The sequence below is a fragment of the Crinia signifera genome, chromosome 1, assembly GCF_055691185.1.
Source record: "Crinia signifera chromosome 1, ASM5569118v1, whole genome shotgun sequence".
Classification (NCBI taxonomy): domain Eukaryota; kingdom Metazoa; phylum Chordata; class Amphibia; order Anura; family Myobatrachidae; genus Crinia; species Crinia signifera.
Window position 1 is genome coordinate 39953040 of NC_139217.1, and position 12247 is coordinate 39965286.

General features: G+C 45.1%; 2 protein-coding genes across 2 annotated transcripts in view; both read left to right on the plus strand.

Annotated features, from left to right (window-relative positions):
• ATP6V1B1 (ATPase H+ transporting V1 subunit B1) overlaps nt 1-9304 on the plus strand; it is a 64254-nt gene extending 54950 nt beyond the window's left edge. The window contains exons 12-14 of the mRNA XM_083185998.1: nt 819-923; nt 3483-3612; nt 7062-9304. Coding sequence (XP_083042124.1) covers nt 819-923; nt 3483-3612; nt 7062-7228 — 402 coding nt within the window. The 3' untranslated portion in view covers nt 7229-9304. The remainder of the gene's footprint in view (nt 1-818; nt 924-3482; nt 3613-7061) is intronic.
• Nucleotides 9305-10311: 1007 nt separating this feature from the next.
• Nucleotides 10312-12247, plus strand: part of LOC146025709 (shootin-1-like) — a 33744-nt gene continuing 31808 nt past the window's right edge. The window contains exon 1 of the mRNA XM_083155725.1: nt 10312-10402. Within this exon, the coding sequence (XP_083011851.1) occupies nt 10330-10402 (73 nt within the window). The 5' untranslated portion in view covers nt 10312-10329. The remainder of the gene's footprint in view (nt 10403-12247) is intronic.

Sequence of the window (12247 nt, forward strand, 5' to 3'; positions counted from 1 at the left end):
TCCACTACGTCATACTCATTATGTCATCCTCCACTACGTCATACTCATTATGTCATACTCCACTACGTCATACTCATTATGTCATCCTCCACTACGTCATACTCATTATGTCATCCTCCACTACGTCATACTCATTATGTCATCCTCCACTACGTCATACTCATTATGTCATCCTCCACTATGTCATACTCATTATGTCATCCTCCACTACGTCATACTCATTATGTCATCCTCCACTACGTCATACTCATTATGTCATCCTCCACTACATCATACTCATTATGTCATCCTCCACTACGTCATACTCATTATGTCATCCTCCACTACGTCATACTCATTATGTCATCCTCCACTACGTCATACTCATTATGTCATCCTCCACTACGTCATACTCATTATGTCATCCTCCACTACGTCATACTCATTATGTCATCCTCCACTACGTCATACTCATTATGTCATCCTCCACTACGTCATACTCATTATGTCATCCTCCACTACGTCATACTCATTATGTCATCCTCCACTACGTCATACTCATTATGTCATACTCCACTACGTCATACTCATTATGTCATCCTCCACTACGTCATACTCATTATGTCATACTCCACTACGTCATACTCATTATGTCATCCTCCACTACGTCATACTCATTATGTCATCCTCCACTACGTCATACTCATTATGTCATACTCCACTACGTCATACTCATTATGTCATACTATGCTGTGCTATGCGTGTAATTGGTCACATCACACGGTAACAGTCACGGTCTGCTCTAGAACCTCTATGTTATGTCTGACTAATCGTTTCAGATCTATCCTCCAATCAATGTGCTCCCTTCTCTGTCCCGACTCATGAAATCCGCTATCGGGGAAGGAATGACCAGAAAAGATCACGGAGATGTCTCCAACCAGCTGGTAGGTGTCTCTGGGGTTACATTCTGCTATAGATCACCGGTCCACCGAAAAATGGGCCTGATTCAGACCTGAATGCTGGGCATCATACTGTATAGTGGCAGCCTAGCGAGCAGTTACACACTGCCCCTTGAATGTGCCCCACTCTGAAATGTAAGTAAGTCATTTACCGGCAGCCGCCCGCCCCGAGAATGCATGGGCACATATGCGTTGTTTTTTTTGTGGGCACGCCTATAAAACTCTGGGTGGTCCCCCTGCATTCGCCAACCATTGAGCGAACACCCTGGTGACTGTGAAACTCGCTGAAAGCGTTCGCTTCCAGACTCCCAGGCTTTGCCCATGTGCAAACCCCCACCATCGGGACCGGGGGCGAATTCGGAGCTGAGCGATCTTAACGTGTAGCTTGCTGGGCTACTGCCCAGGGCCCCATGATTCTGGGTCTAGGGCAGTTGCCCCTCAGGCTGGAGCCTGTGGAGCTGCTTGGGAGGGATGTAGACATTGCTGCCCAGCTGCTCTGGTTGTGAATTACACAGAGCAGCCAGGCAGCATTATCATTCATACGTGCTTCTCAGCCTGCAGCCAGAGAGTGAATGGCTGTCAGCATGCTGATTGGTGGAGGGGTGGAGTTATCCACCAATCAGGGTGCTTACAGCCATTCTGTGGGGTAGATGTATGAAGCAGTGATAAGGGAGGAGAAGTGAGCCAGAGGAGAACCAATCAGCTGTTCTGTGTGATTTTATATTATGCAAATTATAGATGTTCCTCCAGTGCTGATTGGTTGCCATGGGCCACTTCTCCTCTGGCTCGCTTCTCCTCCCTTATCACTGCTTCATAGATCTACCCCACTGTATGGAAGCACCTGGAGAGGCAGTGCAGTACTGCATTTGGGGGGTTGGGATCGTTTGGTCTACAGCATGTTGGTCGACAAGCATTAGGTCGACACCGTTAGGTCGACATGGGGAAAGGTCAACATGGTTCTAGGTCGACATGGGTTTAGATCGACAGGTCAATAGGTCGACAGTGTCTAGGTCGACAGTCAAAAGGTCAACATGGGGTTTTTCACTGTTTTTTTACCTTAATGTTGACACAGTCGACATGGACACAGTTTCCAGTGCACCGCATCCCCTCGCTTCTGGCATGGTGCCTCGCTACACTCGGCACACTATTTTATCCTCCCACCACGCCCTAGTGGATGGTAAGAGCATGAAATACCACCTGTCGGCACATGTCGACTCAAAGAACAGTGAAATATCCCATGTCGACCTTTTGACTGTCGACCTAGACACTGTCAACTCAATGCATGTGTCCACATAATGACCTGTCGACCTAGAACCATGTCAACCTATCCCTATGTCGACCTAACGGTGTCAACCCAATTCTTGTCGACCAACATACTGTAGACCAAATGACCGTGTCCCATTTGGGGAAACTAGTGTTATATAACCAGTATAATACATTAAACGTGCAGTGAATAGTAAAATCAGATATCATAGTGCGGGGTGGGATTATCTCATTGAGCTGGGGGGACGACAGGATCATTTCCAGCAAATTTTCAGGCAATCATCACACATTCTACAGATGGCAGCAACGAGAATGAAAATGTAGCTTTAACCTCTTGTTATGTTCCCGCAAACATGATGACGTTTATAAAATGATACAGGTATTCTGGAACTTGTGTTCCTCAGAAGACTGTGGTGGTTCCTCTCTCAGTTCCTCAGCGTGAAGGTAGTAGTGACCTACTCTCGGTTCTGAGGAAGTCTCCTCTGAGAAGGCCGTACATGGATCCTGTTTTGTCCTGGCCCTGGGAGGAAGCTCAGCTGGTTGCACTGATAGTTACTATAACATTTCTGAGGAGCAGACAGCTCGGTGTTTGCTCTGAGAGGATTAGGAGTCCCCACCACTGTCCCGTCTTTCTGTCATTGTCAAGGAATAGTTTGTTCCCTGACCAGGAATGTTGAGTCCTGGTCTCCTGAATAATCTATGACCGACTGCGAATCTTTGCTAGGACCTGTACAGTAGTCCGTTCCTCCTCATAGACCTGAGTTCCCAATCCTCCTTCACAGTTTTAGCAGACACTCGTGTCTATTTATAAAGCAGTGAAAAGAGTGGAGAAGTCACCCAGCCCATGGCAGCCAATCAGCTGCTATGTATAAGTTTATAGACTACAATTGATAAACAGACTCCATTGATATTACTGTTATGTTGTGCCGTCATTGTTGATGGACAGGTAATGAGTCAGATTAGTACTTGGGCTCTTTATGAGGGCAACTAATCAGAAGTTTGCTTTTAATGTCTAACTTGAACTTGGAGAGACAAAAGCTCAATTTTGATAGGTGGTTTTAAGTCAGTGTTAGTAAATGTACCTGACCGCCTGTACTGACAAGGATATATAATACTGCACTGCGCAGAATGTCCTTACACATTGGTATATAGCCAACTCCTATGGCAGATACTGTATCTGCTGGAATGTTCTGTGTGATTTTCATAATTTTAGTATTTCTGAAGGTAGACAGTAACAATGAGCACAGTCCCGCTAACCCAAGCCTTTCTCTGATTGGTCAGTATGCGTGTTACGCTATCGGGAAGGATGTCCAGTCTATGAAGGCTGTGGTGGGAGAAGAAGCTTTGTCCTCAGATGACCTCCTGTACCTGGAGTTCCTGCAGAAGTTTGAGAAGCAGTTTATTGCACAGGGTAAGTACTGGGGACGGTACTCTACAGTACAGGTAATGGTTACAGTAGAGAGGATGATTACAGTACAGTTACATAGTTACATAGTTACATAGTAGGTAAGGCTGAAAAAAGACTTGCGTCCATCTAGTTCAACCTGGTATAGATATCCATTGCTGATTTGGTAGGTTCTGGTATTTTACAGACAAATTATATTTCTTATTTGTACCCATGGATGTTTTTCTCCAGTAAATGTTTGTCCAACTTTGCCTTGAACGCATTTAATGAGCCAGCCGTTACCACCTCTCTGGGAAGAGAGTTCCAGAGTTTGACTGTTCTGACCGTAAAGAAATTCTTTCTACTAGCTGAATGAAATCTTTTTTCTTCTAATCTATACTCATGCCCTCGCGTCCTAGATTCCTTTCTAGTAGAAAATAGGGTGTGTGACAGTTCCTTATATTGGCCCTTGATATACTTGTACATGTTGAGCATGTCCCCCCTTAAACGTCTCTTTTCTAATGTAAATAGTCCCAAATTGCTTAATCTCTCCCCGTAGCTTAAATTCTCCATTCCCCTAATAAGCTTTGTTGCTCGCCTTTGGACTTTTTCTAATTCTATGATGTCCTTTTTATAGTGTGGGGCCCAGAACTGTACTCCGTACTCTAGGTGAGGTCTCACCAATGCTTTATACAGTGGCATAATTACCCTTGAGTCCCTAGTTTCCATTCCCCTCTTAATACATGCCAGAATTTTGTTGGCCTTTTTTGTAGCTACATTACAATGGGCACTACATCCTAGATTGCTGTCTATTTGGACTCCTAGATCCTTTTCAAGTATGGAATTACCCAGTTCCTCTCTGCTAAGGTTGTAACTTGCACACTGGTTGTGTCTCCCAAGGTGCATAACCTTACATTTATCTACGTTGAACCTCATCTTCCATTTTTTTGCCCACTCATCTAGAATTGCAAGATCATTTTGAAGCATGGTGACATCTTCTGGTGATTTGATGACTTTGCTAAGTTTTGTATCGTCCGCAAAGATGGATACATTGCTGAGTAACCCTATCCCAATATCGTTAATAAAAATGTTAAACAAAATGGGCCCCAAAACCGAACCCTGGGGCACTCCACTTAGTACCGGTATCATATCTGATACAGCACCATTCACAACCACTCTTTGTTCTCTATTACATAGCCAATTCCCTACCCATCTGCAGATATTTTCACCCAATCCTAGGTTCTCCATTTTATTAATCAATCTCTTGTGTGGGACAGTATCAAATGCTTTAGCGAAATCTAGGAAAATCACATCTACAGCATTTCCATTATCGAGGTTTTTGCTAACCTCTTCATAGAACCCTAGTAGATTAGTTTGGCATGAACGATTTTTCACGAACCCATGTTGGTTAGTACTGAGTAGACGGTGATGATCTAAATATTCCTGGATACCATCCCTTAAAAATCCTTCAAATAGTTTACCCACAATTGATGTTAAACTAACGGGTCTGTAATTAGCGGGATCTTCCTTTTTTCCTTTTTTGAATATTGGCACTACCTCTGCTATTCTCCAATCTTTTGGTACTATACCTGACGATAGTGACTTGCTAAAGATATAATGTAGGGGGGTAGCTAGTTCATCCCTTAATTCCATTAATACCCTCGGATGAATCCCATCTGGCCCTGGTGACTTATTTGTTTTGAGTTTGCTTAGCCTCAGTATTATTTCCTTCGGCGTGAAATCCACAATGAGATCTGGCTTATTTGTCCCGCTTGTGGTAAATGTTCGTTCCACAGTCTGCTCTCCCTTAGTAAATACTGATGAGAAGAACTCATTTAACAGTTTTGCTTTTCCCTTGTCCTCATTAACACTTTTTCCACTGGTATCAGTTAGTGGGCCTATGTTTTCCTTAATTAAACGTTTACTATTTATGTATTTAAAAAACTTCTTTGGGTTGGTTTTGCTTTCAGTGGCTATGCACTCTTCATATAATATTTTAGCTGCTTTGATTACCCCTTTACAAGTTTTGTTTGATTCTTTGTATTTTGCGAACGCCTCCTCATTCAAGTTATTTTTATAGAATTTAAAGGCTCTGGTTTTATTGTTGATAGCTGACCTTACTTCTTTGTCCAACCATGGTGGCTTTTTTTTGTTGAATTTACCTTTAGTTACTTTAGGAATGTATTCAATAGTTAGTGAATCAAGCACCTTTTTTAGAGTATCCCACATTTCCTCTGCATTTTTTCCCTCCATAACCGTTTCCCACCCAATTCCTGTTAGGGCTTCCCTGAATAATTCAAAGTTCGCTTTTCTGAAGTTTAGTATTTTTGCAGATCCTTTTTGATGTAATTTACTGAAGTTGATTTCCAGTGAAACCATATTGTGATCACTATTCCCTAATTGTTCAATTACTTTTGTGTTTGAAACTAAGTCTGTGTTATTTGTTAATACTAAGTCCAAGAGCGCCTCATCCCGTGTTGGAGTTTCTACCGTTTGTGTAATAAACTGGTCTTTAAGTAAGCTTAAGAACCCATTGCTTCTTGCTGATTTACCTGTTTCGTTTTCCCAATCAATGTCGGGTAAATTAAAATCCCCCATAATTAATACCTGACCCTGATTTGATGCTTGTTTGATTTGGTTTAAAAGAAGAGACTCTTCCCTTTCATTTATATTTGGTGGTCTATAGCATACCCCTATTATAAATTTGTTTTTTGGTTTCTTATTATTGTCGGTTATCTCTGCCCACACTGTCTCCGAGTTGTCGTCTTCCAGGTCTGTGCTCATATTTTTCTCACATGATGTTAAGTTATTATTTACATATAGGCACACACCCCCGCCCCTTCTATTTTCCCTGTCTTTCTACAGTGTATGGGTAGAGTACAGTGGATGGGTAGAGTACAGTGGATGGGTAGAGTACAGTGGATTGGTAGAGTACAGTGGATGGTTGGAGTTCAGTGGATGGTTACAGTACAGTGGATGGTTACAGTACAGTAGATGGGTGGAGTACAGTGGATGGGTAGAGTACAGTGGATGGGTAGAGTACAGTAGATGGGTAGAGTACAGTCGATGGGTAGAGTACAGTAGATGGTTGGAGTACAGTAGATGGTTACAATATAGTTAATGGTTACAGTAGATAGGATCATTACAGTAGAGTGTATGGGTAAAGTACAGTAGGTGGTTTTAGTACAGTGGATGGTTACATATATTTTAATGTCGCCAGTGGTGGACTTAGATATATGTTGCATTGTGGTCTATGAGACTATGAGTCTCCTGGAGCCACATTCTTCATCTACCGCTAGAGTCACACCCACAATGTCCATCAGGGCCTGTGTTGTTCATCCTAAGTAGCCTTCAGCCCAAGCTGATAGCAAGCACTTTGCAATCGTGAGACAACTGCTGGCCACTTAGAAGTCTGCGCAATAAATGGTTCCTCCATTGGTCAATACTAACCACTGTGCATCCTCATTTCTCCCCAGGAGCATATGAGAACCGAACAATATTTGAGTCATTGGACATTGGGTGGCAGCTGCTGCGTATTTTCCCCAAGGAGCTACTGAAACGTATCCCGGAGAGCATGTTGGCCGAGTTTTACCCCCGAGAGTCCAGGGCACAGGCAGGCGCTGCCTCCTCCTCCAAACACTAATTCTCCCAATATCTGACATCTCTCGTTGGACCCATTACACCTACAAATAAAGCTGAAATAGTTTATGTAAAACAACATTCACGGGTATATAGGTAGAGGTATCAGGAGCAGACATTTGAGATACAATTTTAGAGGAGACTTCAACTCAGCCTTGCTAATACACAAAGCCACCTGGTCACATGTAGAGGGTCTGCCTTAGTGACAGACGTAAGTTCCTTTATTCCACGTCATAAATATAATTAATAGCCTGATGGTGGTGCATCCGCTTTTCCGACTAGCTGCCTAGGTCTATTCACTTCCTTATGCTAATGTGAAAGTCCAGCCATCTTCTGATACAAGCGTCCCTCCTAATCCCTGCATGACATGTTACTTCACGGCTTACTCATCCACAGGACGGAACATTTATTTGCAGTGACATGGTCACCATTCTAGGTGAAACCCAGAAATGCCCATTTTAAGGACATGAGCTCCATCGATGGACGAATCAATCCATATGCGCCAACAAATTCAGGGGGGAGATGTATGAAGGAAGGAGAAGTGATCTAGAGGAGAAGTGGCTCATGGCAACCAATCAGCTGCTCTGTATGATTTTATAGTATGCAAGTTATAGATGTTACTTCAGTGCTGGTTGGTTGTCATCCGCCACTTCTCCTCTGGTTCACTTCTCCTCCCTTATCACTGCTACATCCATCTACCCCTCAGTCCCTTTTCACACACCTGAAGCGGTGCACACGCAAGTGAAGTATGCTGAAGTCCACATGTCCCGCCTAAATGTCTGCCAGGTTCCTGGTCAGTATCAGGCCCTGTGTGTACAACTTGTGGCAATAGGTTGCGTTGCGGTCAGGATCATGCACGTTCTAGGTCAATGCGGTACGGGTGTGGAGAGAGAGGTCAGTCACTTCCCGATCCGTTTATGACTTATGTAGGGTACACACCAGAATGATTTGGCCTCGGTTCTCCCAATTTCAATGCAATCTCAACCGATTGTATGTAAATTGGGCTTATTTTGGCATGTTTTAGATCCGATTCCAATCCGATGCACGTCCCCGCTGGTTGTTTTGGAGATCCTACCTGCTGCAGTCAAGATCTTTAAAAGATCCATTCAACTGGATACAGACTGTTATCGGATCGTATGCAGATCTTGTGCACCAACAGATCGCGCAACCATCGTACGATCGTCTCACGATCTGCTCGTGATCATGATCGTTCGGATGTGTACCCAGCATTACAGTGCCCCAGGGTCCAGTGCAAGAGGCTGGTGGTGGACAGCTCTGTGCTCCACACTGTAGGCTAGTTAGACGACTACAACTCACTTTAAAGCCACAGCAATCTCAGGGTTTGGACCTACTTCACCAGAATGCAAAAGTCACAATTTTACACCAACTCTAAATTGGCTTTGCTCTGTCCAACATCTCGTGTTCTAGCAAGGTCCAGTTATTAAAGTGCCATGGAATATGCTGGTGCTATAGAAGCAAATGTTAATAAACATGGGAACTTCTACGTATACCTGTGTGAACGGTATCAGCAGCTGCTTTGTATAAGGCAATCAATCCGTCAGCCTTGGTGAATATTTATTTTTCAATACTGATGTCTGACTATTAACATTTTAAGAAAACCCAAAAGTGAGATCTGTATTTGGCTGGTGGACGGACACCATCCCGGAGACGGAAGGGTTAATGATTTGAGTACTCCTTGGGGCCATGGGACAAGCCTAGATGTAATGTCCCTCTTCTCACATCTCACAGTGCCAGACAAGAGTTGTGTCTGGCTGGACCGGATTACAGACGCCTCAATAATTCCCAAACCCAGCTGTCGGGAAATCGACTCAAACATTTAACCTTCTGCAGCCAGGAAACTTCTGTATTAGTTGTACTTACCTGATTACACCTGTCTATAAGGAGCAGCGGGGTGACAGCGATGTGGCGGAACCTGAGGCCCGTGCTCAGTATGGTCAGGCTGGTGGCGGCTTACCGCTCAGTGACAGGAGGGAGGTATAGAGGAATATAGGATTTACTCTGTGGTCATTGTCACAAATCAAGCACAATATTGTTTCTGTATGTTCCAAATAAAAATTTCCTTGCGTAAAGTGTCGTTATTATTACCACATGCAATATAATGTTATTGCAGGCACTGCCGTCGAGGGGGAATCGGATACTAGTTACCTGTCCACCAATACCACCCACACCCCAACCCCACTTACCTGTCAGCAGCAGCTATGTCCTTCCGCCACAACATACTGCACACATTTGCATAAGGGGTGTGGCCACACAATCCGAATTTGGCCCGAGCCATTTGTTGCGGGGAGGGCCTTTTGGCTGCATGCGAGGGGGTGTGATTGTGTATATCCCCTTGCATGGTAGCGAGGGGGGGCAGGGGGTGCGTTTCAGTACTCGGTAAGCAGCGAATTTAGCTGATTACGAGCCAATGTGAATTAGGCCCATAGTGCAATAATATTGTCTTTACTTGCAAAGAGTGGATAAAGTTGCATAGACTTATATGTCAATGATTTCTCCTGCTGCGGACACATACCTCCCAACTTCTGTGTTGGGGAAATAGGGACACGAAAAGGGGGTGTGGCATATGCAAATTAGGGCGCAGCTTATGCTAATTAGCCGCTACCTCATTTTCATACAAGAATAGACGCTGTGCGCATGCTATTCTATTAGATTGGGGGGTCTCCCAACTGCCACCCCCCGCAGCGGGACAATGCCTGCCGCGGGTGGGACAGCGAGACAGGACCCGAAAATCGGGACTGTCCCGCTGTAATCGTGACAGTTGGGAGGTAGGACACATGTGGGGGGGATGTGCCTTAGTAAAGTATCCCCCGTAAAGTCATATGAACTTCGCAGGTAAACAAGTCAATTAGTGTATCGTATGCAATTCCCCTTGGAGAAGTCACATAAGTATATGAGGGCCTTATGTCACTGTATAAGTTGGAGAGCATCTCCCTGCCCTGGATGCAGCTGGCATGACAGGAGAAGTGATGAGGCTCCGCTAGCGGTATGAGGGATGGCAGCTGGAGTTTCACTTCTCTAATGGTATAAACATGAGATCCTCCCAACTTCCTGGTTGCATCATTAGAGCATCTCATCTAGCAGGACATGGAGGACTCTGTGCCACCACACAGAGAGAAGAGGACCCTGACCGACATAGAGGACCTCTGCCAGATGCCAGGTGACACTCTCCTACCTTACACCACTGGGGTGTTGGTGGTTACGCATCATGTTCTCCTGCACCAGCAGCCTCAGCGCCCTCTGCAGCACTACCTAGGGTCCTGGGCTGTGCACCTGTTGTGTGTGTGGTGGTGTCTGATAATCTGAGCTTTCAGACGTGTTCAACAGGATTGTCAGTGTGATATGGTGGTGGTGGTGGGGGGGAGGGGGGTATATTGTGTAATCAGCACTACAAATGTATTCACATACTGTAGTAGCCCCAGGTCACATATTCCAATATTCCGCAATGCACCCCCGCTAATGGTGTAGCTACTGCATGTGTGTGGGGGGGGAGGGGTTGTGCATGCACAGTGGGAAAGCACATGCATGCACAGTATAGTATATACCCTGGTGCAGTATACCCTGGTGCAGTATATACCCTGGTGCAGTATACCCTGGTGCAGTATATACCCTGGTGCAGTATACCCTGGTAAAGTTTATACCCTGGTGCAGTATATACCCTGGTGCAGTATACCCCTGGTGCAGTATACCCTGGTGTAGTATATTCCCTGGTGCAGTATACCCTGGTGCAGTATATACCCTGGTGCAGTATACTCTGGTGCAGTATACCCCGGTGCATTATACCTTGGTGCAGAATATACCCTGGTGCAGTATACCCTTGTGCAGTATACCCCGATGCATTATACCCTTGTGCAGTATACCCCGGTGCATTATACCTTGGTGCAGTATATACCCTGGTGCAGTATACCCTTGTGCAGTATACCCCAGTGCATTATACCCTGGTGTAGTATACCCTGGTGTAGTATACCCTGGTGCAGTGCTAGGGTCTCCTAGTGACCTAGAGGTCAGAGACTATGGGCTTTTCGACCCCACTGTCCTTATACGCCCCTAGTATATGTGTAAGGAGGGGTACACACCAGAACGATTAGGGCTCAATTCCATCAATCTGGATCCTGGTGCAGTATATACCCTGGTAAAGTATATACCCTGGTGCAGTATTACCCTGCTGCATTATACCCCATTGCAATATACCCTGGTGCAGTATATTCCGGTGCATTATACCTTGGTGCAGTATATACCCTGGTGCAGTATACCCCGGTGCATTATACCTTGGTGTAGTATATACCCTGGTGCAGTATACCCCGGTGCAGTATATACCCTGGTGCAGTATACCCTGGTGCAGAATATACCCTGGTGCAGTATACCCCAGTGCAGTATACTTTTGTGCAGTATACCCTGGTAAAGTATATACCCTGGTGCAGTATATACCCTGGTGCAGTATACCCCGGTGCAGTATACCCCTGTGCATTATACCCTGGTGCAGTATACCCTGGTAAAGTATATACCCTGGTGCAATATATACCCTGCTGCATTTTACCCTGGTGCAGTATATACCCTGGTGCAGTATACCCCGTTGCAGTATACCCTGGTGCAGTATACCCTGGTAAAGTATATACCCTGGTGCATATACCCTGGTGCAGTATACCCCGGTGAAGCATACCCTGGTGCAGTATATACCCTGGTGCAGTATACCCTGGTGCAGTATACCCTGGTGCAGTATACCCCGGTGCATTATACCTTGGTGCAGTATACCCTGGTGCAGTGTACCCTGGTGCAGTATATACCCTGGTGCAGTATACCCTGGTGCAGTATACCCTTGTGCAGTATACCCCGGTGCATTATACCTTGGTGCAGTATATACCCTGGTGCAGTATACCCTTGTGCAGTATACCCCAGTGCATTATACCCTGGTGTAGTATACCCTGGTGCAGTATACCCCGGTGCATTATACCCTGGTGTAGTATACCCTTGTGCAGTATACCCCAGTGCATTATACCCTGGTGTA